This window comes from Thermobia domestica, chromosome 5, assembly GCF_964235325.1.
Source record: "Thermobia domestica chromosome 5, izTheDome1.hap1.1, whole genome shotgun sequence".
Classification (NCBI taxonomy): Eukaryota; Metazoa; Arthropoda; class Insecta; order Zygentoma; family Lepismatidae; genus Thermobia; species Thermobia domestica.
Window position 1 is genome coordinate 116,360,121 of NC_137458.1, and position 17,303 is coordinate 116,377,423.

General features: G+C 37.2%; 1 protein-coding gene across 1 annotated transcript in view; it reads left to right on the forward strand.

Moving 5' to 3' along the window:
- Nucleotides 1-17,303, forward strand: part of Trmt61 (tRNA methyltransferase 61) — a 224,387-nt gene that overhangs the window by 181,087 nt on the left and 25,997 nt on the right. The window contains exon 4 of the mRNA XM_081758959.1: nt 6,104-6,264. Within this exon, the coding sequence (XP_081615085.1) occupies nt 6,104-6,264 (161 nt within the window). The remainder of the gene's footprint in view (nt 1-6,103; nt 6,265-17,303) is intronic.

Sequence of the window (17,303 nt, forward strand, 5' to 3'; positions counted from 1 at the left end):
AAATGTCTTGTATAGATAATATAGGATAAAAGGTTAATGAGTTCCGTTAATTCTTGTGATGTTCCCTGCTGAGTGTCCTGATGAAAATTATATGCAGGGTCTCACCCTTTCTGTTTACATTTAAACGCTGTAGGTTGTACTCTGTAGAAATTTAGTGGACGCTGCCGTACTGTGAGGTATGCTAAAGAAAGTGTTAGATTTATATACATTCAAGTTGAGAAGCGGCACCGACCACCTCCTTCTTCAGTGCAAAAGGATTGAGGAGTATAAATCTTACACCTTAGAAATTATTAAATTTTGCATTAAGCGGAGATGAATACTTGAGGTGACCAGTAAAAATATACTAAGATGGTTCAAGGTTGCCGTGGATTTTTTCTTTAATATTAGTAACACCATTATGCCTATCGTGATTCAGAATGTGTTTTGCAGCTTATCTATAGGCTTTCAGCCAGAAATAATAGTAAAACGATCAGTTGTCTTCTTTGTTAATTCAAAATTAATCGCTCCTTGTGCTTAGTCCTTTGCTCTGGGAGAACCTGATTGGTTCCAATTAATGCATCCCGCGTAGTGGGTGAAGGGCAGGTTGTTTGAACGTCTAACCCTAAACAATTTAAATGAAAAAGTACATCTTGTATAGTATATGCCCTTTGGTAAATTACTTTAAAACTAAAGTCCTTGGCTTTGAATCCATGGAGGTGATATGTTTTTATACGTCTTCAAGACGCCTTTTAGTTGAATAATGTGTGGTCAGCACATATGCTCCTCTCAATGTTATTTCTGACTTTCATGTTGATCATTACGAAGTAAAAGGCAGTGCACGTAGAAGTTTTATAGTTTTGTATGGAAATGATTAAGTTGTTACTCATCGTCACAGGATAAAGGTTTAATTAATATAGCACAAACTACTGCTGTGGTTATCAAAACAAAACTTTTTGGTGTTGCAGTTGCCTTCGTGCGATGCGTGCAGTTCTAAAAATAAACGTGCAATGGGTGATTGTATGAAGATATCAAAATAAATCTTAAGAAAATCTCAAAGCATGATATCTATTGCATAGGCAAGCAAATTCCAATCTTTGGATTAAATATAAAACACTTTCAGTTTACTTGTGTAAACGGATTATACAGTATACACTGCTAAATAGGAAGTTTGTATTAAATTGTCAACTTTTTCCATCACACAAATCTTAGTGTGACCAACTAACAGAGCGAAAACAGAAAATGGCCAAAAAATGACATGGCATGTTTTGTCATCTTCGCATTGATTTGATTCATAGGATTGAAATCCTCTTGCTTGTGCAAATGTACATATCATATTTCATCATCCAAGTATAAAAATGTAGATGCTAAAAGCCTTTTAAAAATTTACGAAACACCAACTTCGTATTATTATTATTAAGGATTTTCGAAATAAAAAATCGTCAGCGTTTAGTGTTGATATTCTGGAATTCATTTTGGATTACGATAAAGCGCAGTAGAAGGTCTAACGTAGAACAGATGCAGATTATGTTTCAAAATTACAAATTAAGAAGTGTATTTGATATAGCTCTCCGTTTGAAATTCCTTATGGTTTTGTTTACGGCGGAACTCTCTCACATTGAAAATTACGGAAAGTGTTCAGCAATGGACCAGCAAAATATTAACATTAGCACCTCCAACCAAGACCAGCACTGTTATCGTGATCAGATAATAGTTAGTGTGGTTGTCGGTCCATTTAAGGGAAATCTGTTTGCGCTAAAGTTATGGAAGTAGTAAGTACTACTTTTATTTTCAGCTGTTGTAATGCAGCTAAGACCTAACAGTAACTAACTAAATAAAAGTAATTATTTTATAAAATACAGTAAATAGGAGTGCATTTGTTGGGTAATTCATTGTTATTGCCTTATTAACAAAAGTTTAGAAAAAAATCACTAAAAAGGAGAAAATAATTAAGTTGGTGGGATAAAATGAAGAAATGGAACTAATACTGAAACATCGGGTGCTATTTATAAAGTTGAGAGCTAAAGTTTTTATGGATAGTAGGGAAATGATTCACTCGCGCCCAATTTTTTTTAGTTTTGATTGCATTTCTCTGTGACCGAGTGCTACAACGCTCATCTCTAGTGCGTAGAGGTCCTTGGTACGATCCCACCTCGCGTCAAGTAGGTTTTGTGGTAAACACCTCTGTGTAGGTTTTCTCAGGGATGTCGCCCGTTTCCTCCCACTATATCCGTAAAACAATTTCATTCGTTATCATCATCATTGTCTCCGTTAGCCTCGATGCATAACGTGGGACGTCAGACTATTTTTTTTCTCTACGGTATTTGTTTTTTACCTTTATATTTATTGAGGAAGGTAGTATTCTCTTGGTATGAAAAGAAAAAAAAATACTCAGTCTTGTTGATATGAAATTAACAGAACTCCTAGTCGTCTGCAACCAGCCGCACTTCAGTGATGGATTAGGTTGCATAAACAGAAGGCGCTCTATAATTATTACTTAGACACGAGAATTCTTGCAGTCTCGATCTCGTCTCGATTGACAAATAGTGATCATTTCTCGAGTAAAAAATCTCAGTCTTGTCTCGGCCAACATGTGCTTATCTCGATTTCAGTCCCGAGGGCCAAGTCTCCATCTCATCTCGATAGTCTTGAAATACATTGTTAGATGATGTTAGAAATTAAATATGTGTAAATGGTATCACCTTATAGCATGTCATATCATCCTTTTTTCATAACCTCATTCTTGACTAGGAAATTACTGTTAGCCATGTAGGCATTCAGAGCTAAGTAATTATTGCTTACGCTTTGTATATGTGTGTTCGCGGATTCAATCCTTAACTGGTCTGTCAAGCCTTGGATAAAACCCGAATAGTGTTTTAGATTCCACCTCAAGTAATAGACCTTGTCTCACATACCCTCAATAGTGGCTAAAGAACCTCTAATCAGTCAAGTCGAGCACTATAGTTTATTTCCGTCCTATTTGAATCAGTATTATTCAATCATACCAGATAACGCACTGAATCCCTAACTTCACTACAAAAATTAGGATTACGTCTCAAAATACAGTTCGCGCAAAGATAAAGAACAAAGGAAAATGTGTGTAGTACTTTTGTTGATTAGTGAAACGATTTTTTAAAAAAAGAAATATTAATGTACAGTTCTTTAACACATTTTTAATGTAATGTGCTGGTTCATAACTCTAACCAGTTCTTTCTTTAAATTAATTTAATGCTGTTTTTCTTTTCATGATTTTGCCCTATTTTATTCCAAAATTTCAGCTCTTATTCTCCTTCAATTTGATTATATTACCTTCAGTTTCAAAAAGGAAAAGTTGGTACCATTGTTTATACGAGCGGTTTTAGTAAATCAACGACGAATTTGCAAACTGTGCGTAAAATAAGGTTCCGGTTATTAAATCTTATGAGTTTTCTTTACAAAAATAAGAATTCGTAATATGTTGGCAACATGCTCTTTGAGTAATTAAATGACTGGAAAGAGGATAAAATATATTCAATCCGTATTCAAAATTGTGTGCTGTTAAAAAAAAAAAAAAAAAAAAAAAAAAAAACTTTCGATACAGCACTTGTCAGAAGTGTCATTTGGCCCCTTTCTCCCGTACATACGCCTATCACTGCACAAATCTAAGAGTAATTGTTCCACTATCGTACATGTATATTGTTCAGTATAGATGGGAAACATACGACATTATCAATTAAAATACTGGTCAAAGCACTAATATATATTAATAATACTTGTAGAACAGTTTCGGAATGTAATATGTCTTCATCAGACATACTGTGTATTATCTAATATTTTGATATACGAAGAGTAGTCAAAAAGTTCCCGGAATTGAGCTGTAGCTCTCTATTACCACAATATAAGTACACATTTACGTATACCTTCAAAGTAGACACCTTTGGAATATAGACACTTGCTCCACCGCTCCTGCGATTGCTGGCGCCATCGCGTTGGTTTTGATCACTTCTACGTTAGTGAAACAGAAAAGCCCATTTTTAGCTTTGGGAAGAACTAAACGTCCGATGACACTAAACTGTTTTTAAAACTCTTTGAATCAGATTTTCCCCAATTTGCACATGAATTTGATATTTGCGTGTTGCGGTCGTCGCGAATCCTGTCGAGGAATTTAAAGCTTAAAATATATAAAACGATAATCATGCCTGTTGTTCTGTATGGTTGTGAAACATGGTCGCTTACTCTGAGGGAAGAACATAGACTGAAAGTATTAGAGAACACGATCCTGAGAAGAATATTCGGACCCAAGAGGAACGAGAATGGGGAATGGCGGAAGCTTCATAACGAGGAACTACATAGATTATACGGTTTACCCAACATTGTTAGGGTCGTCAAGTCTAGGAGGCTTAGGTGGGCAGGTCATGTAGCTAGAATGGAAGAAGGTAGAAACGCTTTCAAAGTCTTGACTGGTAGACCCATAGGAAAACGACCATTAGGAAGACCTAGGCGCAGATGGGAGGACAATATTAAGATGGATCTCGCAGAGATAGGAATACAAAGTAGAAACTGGATGCAATTAGCTAAGGATAGAAGTCAGTGGAGAGCTTTTGTGAACGCGGCACTGAACCTCCGGGTTCCATAGGCCATAGAGTTAGTTAGTTAGTTTAGCTTGATCTGTGAAATTGCTTCAAGTGATCTCTGCACCTCCTCCGTTCAGTTACACTATTCGGACAATGCCTGTTAAGACGTGTTTACATTTGGCAAATTGATAATTACGCAACTTAAGGACTGTGTTGCACAATATTCTTTGTGGTTGCATCACAAATGCCAAAACTACAACAACATTCCGGGAACTTGTTGACTGCGCCTCGTATCTAATATTGATAATGTGTCTGATAAAGGCGATGTTACATTGCCGAAACTGTTAACACAAATATTATTAATATATATTTAGTGCTCTGGTCAGTTTTGTTTTGTTAATATTATTTTACATGCAATTTAGTAATGCAAGAATTTTGGGCCAAGATAATTTGTGTTGTGTGTATTTGTGTGTATTTTAATATTCGAAATGAGACCGAGACTTTCGAGACTCGGCTTAGTCTCGCCTTGGTATCGTCTCGAACTACGAGTGTCCGTCTCGATTTTGTCTCCTGTAAGTCTCGTATCATCTCGATTTATAAACGAGAACCATCCGTATTATTTATAAATAATTTATTGTAAAACGATAGGCTAGAGCAAGAAATTACGTGAAAATATTATCTTGCTGTTGGGTTTACGTGTCTGTAGACAATTTCAGAGCTCTAGTTATTATGGAAGTTCCACGATTGATTCTAACAAATAGAACGCTTAGTCTGCAATAGAACGCTTAGTGTGCAACCAACCAATCACCCGTAAAAATATTGTATCTGTCATTGGATTTACGTGTCTGTACAAGAGCTGTGGTAGAGCATTCGCCTCTGACCCGTGGGTTCTCTGAGTCGACCCAGCTCCCATCAAGGGATTTTGTAATGGATAAACACCATGTGTGTGCGTTTTGTCGGTGTTCTTCGCTTTCCTATCAATTTCTTCATTCCATCATTTCATTTATTCTCATCATCAGTGTCTCCTTTAGCCTACATGGAATACCCGAGGGACGCAAAACTAAAAATTTTTACTTTATTTACGTGTACGTACAAAATTAGTTTTAGTTGTTATGGAAGTTTGTGAAATTTAAGTTTCAAGATTTGGCTTTAACAAACCGAACGCCTAGTTGTTTGCAACCAATAAATATCGGTATTCATAAGTTGTTGGGTTATATGAGCAGTAGGTGCTCGATAATTTTTCAAAATAATTATTTTTATTAATTTTACAGTCAAACGGTAAACTAGAGTCAATATTGTGAAAATATTATATTGTCATTATATTTACATATCTGTACAATATTTCAGATTTCTACTTATTATTGAAATGCTTGAAATTTAAGTTCCAATATTTGAATCTAACAAACAGGAAAATAATATAATAAAACCACTGTAACAAAAAATACTTTTAACACTAGTTGCAGCGTTTAGTACACACAAGAACACATACTCGGCTTCATAAGATGTATTAATATGAAATTTTAAGACAAGATGGGTTGTATACTTTTATTATTATTATTTTGTTTTCTTTCTAGGTGGTCGCTTCTGCTCTTTTTCGCCGTGCATTGAACAAGTACAGAGAACATGTCTTGCTCTGCAGGAGTGTGGTTTCTTCGAGATATCCACGCTAGAAATTATCCAGCGAGAGGTGCAAGTGCAAATGAGAACTATGCCCATTCTCCAGTTGCAGAACAAGGTAGAAATATGTTTGAACTTTTATTAGTGGTTTTAAGCTGTCAGAAAGACGTTTCATGCCTTAAAATAATCCCTGTGCAGATAATTAATGTCAGTTTAACCCAATTCGTAACAAACTCGAATACTATGAATTATCAGTTAGAAAGATACATTCCTCATGTAGTTTTGTGGAAAAATTAGTTTTAAAAAATGAAAGTGTGTTTTTTTTATACCTTAGAACGAAACAATTTACGTAACTCTGAATTGAAGGGTAAGGGGGGAAAAGAAGGAATTTCACAAAACTGCATTTTCGAGAAAACGGCGTTTTAATATTGAAAACCGCGTAAAAAGAATAGGGTTAATTAAATATTTTGCCCCTTTTACATGGACATTTATACATCTACGCATACATGGGATATACATTCAAATACTACCGTTAGTCACCAACAGATAGGACAAAGCACCCGATAAAGCACATAAATGGACATTCCTGGTTTTTCCCCCTTACCCTTCAATTGTATTATAAAGTAACAAAATTGGGAGAATTTTTTCGTTTCCATCATTAACATAGACATTTAATAAGGCAACTCTAACAAACGAACAAGATCTATTTGGTCTAGGAATTAATTCGTGCGGTTGGTACGCACACATTGAAGCTGTAGTACAAACACAAAATACATAAATACCTTAAGAAAAATATTGTCCATCGCTAGCCACCACTTTCGCCCATCTGTCAGGCAATGTACGGATTCCGTGGCGAAAGAAGTCCTCATCCTTGGAAGCGATCCAGTCAGAGACCCATGTTTCGATATCTTCTGAAGAAGTAAACCGCTGTCCAATCAAATCGTTGTTCATGCAATCGAACAAGTAGTAGTCCGAAGGAGCAACGTCTGGTGAATACGGCGGGTGGGGTAAAACTTCCCATCCGACATTTTCTAAATAGGTTTTGACCGGTTTTGCGACATGTGGGCGAGCGTTATCATGTTGAACAATAAATTTATCATGTCTGTTCTCCCATTCTGGTCGTGTTCTGGCCAGAGCTTGCTTCAAACGCATTAATTGTCGTCGATAACGTTCTCCATTCATAGTTTCACCCGGTTGCAGCAGCTCATAGTACACCACACCTTTCATATCCCACCATATGCACAGCATAACCTTTGCACAGTGAATATCTCGTTTTGGTTGTGATGGACCTGGTTCACCTGGTTTCACCCAGGCCTTTTTTCGTTTAGGGTTCTCGTAATGGATCCACTTCTCATCACCCGTAATAATTCGATGCAGAAACCCCTTTCTGCTCTGTCGTTGAAGCAGCAATTCGCAAATGGTTTTTCGTCTTTTAACGTCTCTGTCTTTCAATTCATGTGGAACCCAATGTGACATCTTTTGAATCATTCCCATGGCTTTCAAGCGTTTGGAGACTGTTGTTTGATCAACGCCTAATGCTGCTGCAAGTTGTTCCTGCGTTTGACACGAATCCTGCTCGAGCAATGCTGTCAATTCTTCGTCTTGAAATTTTTTTGGCTGTCCAGCTCGCTCTTGGTCTGCCAAGCCGAAATCACCACTTCTAAACCGTGCAAACCACTTCTGACACGTTCGCTCAGCTAGAGCATGGTCACCATGCACTTCCACCAAAATACGATGACTTTCAGTCGCACTTTTCTGCATGTTAAAGTAATGCAGCAGGACACCCCGCAAAAACACTTTATCAGGCACAAATTGCGCCATGTTCACTTAACTACAAACTGGTGTTGTTGACGCTTTAATCCACTGCCCTATACTACGAACGATACGCGATGACAGGGGTTTGCAACACATGTATGGATACACGGAACTGTGGGGCACTCCGTTCGTTGCGCCATCTCTTGTCCACCCGCACGAATTAATTCCTAGACCAAATATAAAAACGTAATATTAACATATTTTGGTTCAGTTACTTTTTTTGTAATTTTGTCAACGTCAGCAAACATAAATTCCTTGCGTGATGTGAATTATTTTAGACCGTATATTGTATTGCATAAAGACTTTTATTCTTAGTTCTGAGTTTGAGATTTTATGTTGTGTGTCTTTATGCAACACTAAGATTATGAAGGACAAGATGTGGGCTCCGAACCACTACCGAGATTAGAATCTTGGTGCAGTTGGCGGATACACAAGGCAATCCTGAAAGAGCAATCCTCACAGTATAGGTCATTACTTGCTACACTATCTCGTCTAGGGATTGTCAAAATTTTCCGGAATCTGTTTTTCTGGAATCGGAAATTTCACTTTCTGGATTTTGGAAAAATCCGGAATATAGAAAATTCCGGAATTCAAATAATCTGGAATTCGAAAAAATTCCGGATTTTTTCGAAATCCGGAATTTTTCCGATTTTACTTTCCGGATTCCGGAAGGTAAAAATTCCAAAATTGGCCACCCCTAATGTCGTCTGTAAGAGAGCTGGACTTCAGGACCACGCTACCTCCTCTTCACCTCTTCCATTTCTACAGTAATGGGCGTCTTCTGTTTTACCTGACTTTGATCCGACATTTTGTTCACGAGTTATGACTCATTCAGCATTTTTTTAATCAAAAATTTTCGGCTGGTCATAACGCCGAAAGGAATCATTTCTATACCTAGATTTCTCTATCTTTTTGCCTTATTTTGTATTAGGCTAAACGTTGTTGGTATTGGAACATTGTAACGTTGGAACACTGTATGTGTATTGATTACAGAACTTAAGTGAGTGTAGTTTCATTATTATTGTGTGTATTTCACTTGAGAAAGCTATACTTTTAATCTAAAGTTTCCAGGTATATTGAGCAAACACAGAGCTACAGCAGTGTAGTTGGCATAGCCACCTGACAGCTGGGTAGACGAGTTCGATCACCGATAGCGAGCGGAAATCTTTTTCTTATCCTATTCTCGTTTCAATGCGACCCTGAGGTTCACCCAGACTCTGTAAAATGGGTACCTGGGGCAATCTGAAGAAGTAAAGGAACCGGAGCGTAATATGTTGACTTACATCATCCATATGAATGCTGAAGTCAAGAAAGCATGGAGCCTTTTATTTCCAAACACCTTCAGGACCTGTCTTGAAATACAGGAAATAAAGCCACTAAGTGTGAAGTTGAGATGTGAAATTCTATAGTGGTAGTCTTGCAATTTTATAATTATGGGAGGACTTTACTGTTGAAAAAAAAAAAAAAACTTGCTCTTTTTTGACATATAACACACACACACAATAATAAAATTTCTTTCTCACCTTGGATCATTACTGAATAAATTTCGGCACTTACTGCTGAAGTTCTGCTAATTAACATCTCTAAGGAGTACCCATAAAAATAAGGGAGATGAAATTTTGTCCAGCAGAGCACGTGCATACTTAATGAATGTTTTCTTGTAATGTTCTTGTTAAATATCTTTCAGTGTTATTCTTGAGGACACCGACCGACCGTTAAAGAAAGAAAAAAGCAGAGGAGCTAGGATAGAATAATTCATTTTTAATGCTTATGCGTGTGTGCAGTCAGATTAACAGCGATTCGATGGTTTCAGTTATTTATACCCTTCTTGGCAGCCCCTATAATTACCACTTGAGCTGCGGTTTTCATTCCACTTGCGTGAGACACCCATCTTGAGCAGAGCACCACCAGATGCGTACCATTTTTCTCGTGTGAACGCATCCAACAAGTCCTATGCTCATTTCTTCTCCTTCCTTAACAGATGAAGCAAAAACTGGTCAGAAGCCTTGGAACAATCTTTTTCCGAGAACTAACTTAGATTTTGTCAATAATTAGTCATTTCGTGTTTTCATTTCAATAGTAGTTGTCACCGTAGCGTCGATGCTTTAATAGTCTGTGGTTATGTGTGTGTAATGGGTCGCGTGAAGAGTTGGTTGCCCATCATTGTGTGGGATAAAGTAATAGATCAGACCGTTAAAAGTTATTATAGGCATGAAATCTAATTGAATAGGTGGGAAGGCCGTGCAAACGACCTTTCGAAAGCTTCAATGACTTTTTAAGTAGACCTATTTATGTTTTTTTCCTTCTCTCTACCTCATCAACCAAGGAGCTTTTCGAATATTATTATTATTATTATTATTATTATTATTATTATTATTATTATTATTATTATTATTATTATTATTATTACTTTAATAATCTTCAGTTTTCGATTTGCTTTTATCAGAGAGCTGGGTTTTATCAAAGTTCAATTACCACGTTATACCAAAGATATTTGGACGATAGGTAGATTTAAGGTTCCATTTCCGGAACAGCCATTCTCGTTCTAATTTTTCCCAACACAAATGTGGCATGATATATCTTCAATGGAAATATTGTGAGATTTGGTTCTTACACTTCCTAGATGGGGACTTCGTCCCCCAGAACCCCATATGTGCGTAACCTACAACCTCGCAATTCTCATATTCCTAACGTCTCTAATTGTAATGGATTTCGAGATATGGCTATTTTATTATAACAATTGCAGCCCCCACCCTTTTTTCCTTTCTAACGGAAACATCAAAAAATGCTGAAACACTTCTTTAATTAGCATGTCTCTACTTTTACTTAAGGGATTTCGAGATATGGATATTTTATTTTAAGAATTACAACTCCACCTTTTTTCTTTCGGCCTCTTCTTCCCTTCTAAGGGAAACGTAAAAACGCTGAAACAAGTCTTTAATTATTTTAAATTTTAAACCTATATGGCCATGTTATTTTAACAATTGCAACCCCGACTCTTGTTCTCCCTTCCCACCCTTTTCTTCCCTTCTAGAAAAATGATTTTTAAAACGCTTAAACGCGTCTTTCATTATTTTAAACAAAAAATGCTACAAACAAATTTCAGTCTCTAACCTTAACGAATTTCCAGATATGGCCATCCAGCTATAACAATTGTATCCCCGCCCTTTTTCCTTCTCGCCGTTCTTCTCTTTCCTTCTAGAGCAAGTATCAACAAACGGTGAAACGCGTGTCTAATTATTTTAAATACCGAAATTTCATGTCTCTATCCTTAAGAGATTTCGAGATATGACCATTTTAAAGATAATAATTGTCGTCCCTCTTTCCCGATGAGTTTATAAAAGTCCTTACTTAGTAGGACTTTAACTAACTAACTCTATGGCCTATGGGATCCGGAGGTTCAATGCCGCGTTCACAAAAGCTCTCCACTGACTTTAAAAAGCCAACTGGATCCAGTTTCTACTTTGTATTCTTATTTGTGTTCCTGTCTGCAACTAAGTCTTCCTAATGGTCATTTTCCGATTGGTTTCCCAGTTAAGGCTTTGAAAGCGTGCTTACTTTCTTCCATCCTGGATACATGACTTGCCCACCTGAGCCTTCTAGATTTGATGACCCTAACAATGTTCGGTAAACCGTATAAATTATGTAGTTACTCGTTATGAAGTTTCAACCATTCCCGTTCCCCTTGGGTCTTAGTAAAACTTTATATCACAAATCCTATGCCCTATCCAAATTTCAAATTTGTACCTTAAGCGGCTTGGCCTAGAGGTAGATCAATCAATTAGTCAAGATTTCTTCTTTGTATTTATATTGCTTATGATATTTGTTATGATGGAGGGGCTTTTTAAGATTAAAACGCTTGTTTTTAGTTAATTTGTGATATATACTGACCAGCCAAAACAGTATGACCTCCGCTACCGTACTTTTTAAAGGAAGTCGTTGAGCTGACGTTGGGACATAGCCAGTGGCGTATTTACGATTTTATTTCGGGAGGGGCTTTGCTAACTTTCGGGGGGGCTTTGCCTGGAAATGTGAAAATTCTGCAAGATATTTCATTTACTTTACTATACTAAGTAAGATTTCGGGGGGGCTTAAGCCCGGAAGCCACCCCCCTAAATACGCCACTGGACATAGCAGAACCGCTCGCCAAACGGTGACAGAGATCTCACTCAACCAGTCATTGTGCGGTGGATGCGTGAAGTGGAGAAGGCCGGTGATATATTAGAGTTTTGCATGGCTCAGATTGTGATGGATATAGAGCTGAGAACACTCATCGTGAAAACAGCACAACTTGTCGGGTGTTCGCAAGCTGCAGTGATTACTGTATTCCAAAGATGGGAAAAGGACAGTGAAACCAACACCAAACTACAAAAAACGAGTCGATCGAAGCTAATTTAAAAAGTCGGACGTTGTAGACTGTCGAGGTTAATAGAACAGGGTAGGGATGTGGCACAATTAACAGCAGGCTTTAAAAGCATGAGTGTGTCTGAGCGCACAGCTCACCGCACACTGTTACGCACGGCATCTGCAGTCGACGTCCCACACGTATACCAATATTAACCTCACGGCATCAAATTTGACGACTGGAATATGCACTTTACCATCGCCATTGGACCGCAGAGCAACGTTGGACATCGCCATTGGACACAACGTTGCATCGTCCGATAAATCACAATACTGCCTTCATTACATGGATGACCAAGTCAGAATCCGTCGTCTTCCAGTGGAACAGCTGCTCGAAATATGTACAGTACAATAGGATGACGACAAACTGGTGGCTCCATTAAGATTTGGGGATCTTTTACATGGTCCCGGTAGTGCGTATTGAGGGCACCATTACGAGTTCTAGCTATCGGCAGGTCGTTGCTAATCTCCCACATCCATTCATTTGAGCCGTATTTCCAGCAGGACAACGCTCTTTGCCGTAGAGCGAACATTGTGCTGCAGTGGATCAAGGAACATAGTAGTGAATTTCAATTGCTGTAGTGGCTCCAAAATTCATCAATTGAAAAACTTTCGGATGTCATCAGAACCGAGCTCGTATTTCCCTTTCAAGAAATATACGAGAATTAAGTGACTTATGTGTGTGCAGATATGGTGCACCATTCCTCCAGCTACCTACCAAGTTTTCATTGCTTCCGTGCCAAACCGTATTACTGATGTCCTATGAGCCAAAGTACAACATACCATATATTAATTCGATAGTCCCAATGTTCTGACTGGTCAGTGTTTTCTTTTTACATATATATGTACCGGTCATATTAAAAGTCCGGGGCCGTAGACCAACTCCGTTAAGAATAAAGTATAGGCTGTGCAAAAACTGAAAATAACGAAGATTCTCGAATGAATATCACCTTTGGTTTAAATCTTTTTCCAGAGGCAAAAAAAAAAAAATTCAATGAATTGAACGAAATATTTTTAGTGATGAAACTTGGTTTTGTAAATGGATACATGAACAGTCAGATATCAAGATACTATACTATTGGCAATCCCCATGTGTTGCACGAATAATAGTTACAGCCCCAGAAGATAGATGTGTGTGCTGCGCAATGTCACGATGCCGAATAATCGGACCTTTCTTTTTCATACAATAGTTGATGGCACCGTATACCGTGACCCTATCACGCAATTCATTTGTTTCTCTTCTGAAACATAACGATCGTGTTGGTTTCTACAAAATGAAACATGTCATACGCCCAATGGAACATAGACGTGTTCAAAGTTTTTTTTTTTTTGTGACCGTGTAATAAATAAAAACTTATGGTCATGTCACTCCTCTGACTTGACATCTGTGGATTTTTTTTTTCTATGGAGTTGTATTAAACAACAAGTTTACAAAGATAATGAACTCCATTCGTTGTATCAAGATTTAAAAAAATCGGCATGTACAAGGTTTAACTTTGATATAAGAATTATACATTTCGGTTCAAAATGTATATCACCCTCCTGGCTGCGTTGTAAATGGGCAACCTATATAATTTGAAATAGACTGAAAAATATGTATATTAGAAAATTAGATTTTGATATACATGTATACTAATATTTATTTTCGCAGTAAGTACGGCCTTGTGGTACTTTTATGGGAGAAGAAACTCTTTAAACTATATTGAATTCATTATTTAATTTGCATCTTTTAAGTTTTATCTTTTTGTCTATTTTTTGTCTTTCCTTGAAAAGCTTCGGGACATTTTGCCATTGTTCTTCATTGTATACAAAATGTCAGGACGAAAATGAACATAAGCTAACAAAGTAAATAATAGAGATATTTGTGAAACTGAGTGTCATTAAACATATGTTTCAAAAGATTTGAGAAAATGTTTATCGGAACAAAATTTTTAAGTTAATGAGGGTTGTTCTACTATAATGGGTACAGATCTGACAGTTGTTTAAATTAAACTAAGAGAACCTTAGTCAAGAAAACTGACCTCGCTTAACTCGGACACGTTCAACTTTTTAAATGCAAGACATTGCAGAGATATGTAGTTAGTATTGGTCTCAATCCGACAATAAGATGGATGCTATATGTTGATTGAATGTTCAGCTATCAACATAAGAGATATGAAAACATATGTACTTTGCATAGCGAGTTGAAGCAACGTGATGGGAGGAGTAGCCGAGAGGAAACATTAACATTTTATATAAGCTTTAATTATATGTATGAATCCTTTATCGAGAGATTTGCGTACATCCTTAATCGATAATCCTAATGTGCTAGATGTTATCTGTCCGTGTGTTTCTCGTGGCGGTGTTCCAGAAGTGGGTGTCAATGATGTTACGGATAAATGAAACGTAGGTGGTAAAAGAGAGTGTTGAAAGCGAATTGATTGATCTCTACGTGAAATCCCCAGGTTGCTTTTTTGATGAACTGCATTGATAACAGAAGAAGCATTTTACATCAGTGAAGATGGACAAGGAAGAATAGGCATTTATTGTTTGCTGACACCATTCTGTCAATTTATGAAAACGAACTTTTAATAACACATAACCCACAGGCAGAAAGTGCGAAAGCAGCGAATGCTATCATAGCATTGGTATTGTACAATGTTTGACCTAGAGGTTCCTCCTTAAATTATTTGTAACTGTGCGCTGTGGTAGAACTGAGAAATTTTCATATCGTTTTCGAAGTATCATGTAATCTGTTTTGGTTATTTCATTGTCAAAATAAATCAGCTCCACGTCTCAAATGTATTTTCCTTTTCTAAATTTAACGTTCATTTAAATTTTCATCGCAATCACGACCTTATCTTGGATCTTGGTAATGGATTGACTATGGAAAATTAGCCAAATGAAAATAAAATAAAATTTCTAATTTTACATTTTAGATTATGCCCTTTTAGGCTGAAGAAGGTGGGTGATTAATGAAAGTGAATTATTATAAAGTAATTGTTTGAGTGAGAATGTGGAAACAAACGGGAGAATCTCAAGAAAACCCGCAAACGCAATGTTGTGCACCGCAGACTCGCGTGGTTGGGTATCAACCAAGGATCCTTCGCACCAGAGATGGGTACAATACTATTGAGTCTCTGTATGCCCTGGAAAAGTATGCAATACATAAGATAGTTATCAAAAAATGTACAGAAACATTTAATCATTGTAAATTATTGTCGTTACATATTATTGTCGTAAATAACAATAGAGCGAATGCGGCACAACTGATTGCAGAACTCAGTCAGTATTTGGAACGACCTGTTTCTACCGACGAGAGGTGCATAATCTCAACATCCGTTGTCATGTTGCGATTTTGAAACCTCGGTTTATTGCCGTCAAGTTGTACAATACTGTGTAGCGCGCGTTAGCACGAATGAAATGGTGCCTATTACATAAAGTATGGAGCGCCAATGATTTCAAGGGAGTAGTGTGATCTTCGTTTCGAACAGCAGATCATGTTTGTGTTTGGCTGATGCCCGAAGAGGCATGTGCCACCTTCTTTATACGTACTTTGCTTCGATTGCCGACTTCTTACCGTTGAACACTGCATTGGCATCGTGCTAGTTTGTGCTGCAATTTGTTGGTATTGGTTGTTCCACTGATTCTGCGTCTCAGTAATTATGAGGACATTTTAGGTGACGAGGTTCATCTTGTGGTAAATCGTTGAGGCGTGATTTGAGAATCATCAGCATGCATTCAACATCTCCTCCCACTTCAACGTTGTTGAATATCTATGGTCATTTAAAAGCAGCAAATCTACGCAGTTTGCTACTTTATCGTCGCTGACTCAATTCAGTGCCGCACTGCGCGAGAAGTTGTCTACTCTTCCTCTGGAATGGATTCACAAGTTATATGCCTCAATTCCGCGAGAAATAGAGAAATACAAGCTGTGCTGAATGTTAAAAGTGATTTACCGCTATATTGACATTGATAAATTGTGTTTTCCATTATTTTGATAGCTATATATGTCTATATATAATGCACAATCACGTTCATTCGTTAGTAGTATCCTTGCAGTGGAACATAGTTATAACATCTGAATGAATTGTCCAATTGAAGTTTAGCTTTTTGTGTGTGTGTCTTTAAATAAATAATATTTATTTCAATTTAGAGAAAACTATAGTGAAATTTATCCATTCAATCTAAGTTGTTGGATTATACACGCATAACGCTTAGTTTGATAATATTACTCAGAGAACTTGACAAAGGTCGGTGATATAGCATACCACTTCAACACTAGCTCATTGAGATTTGAAATAGATTAAATAAATGACTTACTAACACTGTAAGCGTTGCATGTAGATGTTCAAAATGTTATTGAATCAGAATCAAATATTAAAGGAAAGTGCACGATTCTCGAACATCATATAACTCTAATCTTGTGCATTCCCAGATTGATCGTAGAAAGTCACTCATTCAGAAAGATGTAAAAAGCCTTTCCAGGCCAGCGATCCTGAGTGAGATTTGTCCTGAGATTTCTTTATTCACACCAGACAAATAACGGAATGGTATCCCAGGCCGCGTCTTTTCATCCCTATTTCTTTCTTCCTTCCTCACTTCCCCGGTAGTGTGATCGCCGAGGGATGTCATCCTTCCTCATATATGGCTAAAATGGCCGTATATGCAGGAAGCCTAGAATTATTTAATTACTAATTCATCTTAGAAGATGAGACTTGCCTTTGCAATGACTTCTTGTTTTTATTATTAATTTCGTTTTTTACTAACGTTTTTACGTGCACCAGTTTACGCAGTACCTGTGACAATATTGCACATGTTAGAATGGTTGGTTGTATTGGATTTTAGCATCTCTTTCAGTATCAAACCTATATGAGGCGTGAGTCCGCAGCATATCCTGGGATCGAAATTATATGAGTTTCCAGTGGGAATCAAACCAGTTGGTTGGTTGGAGTTTAC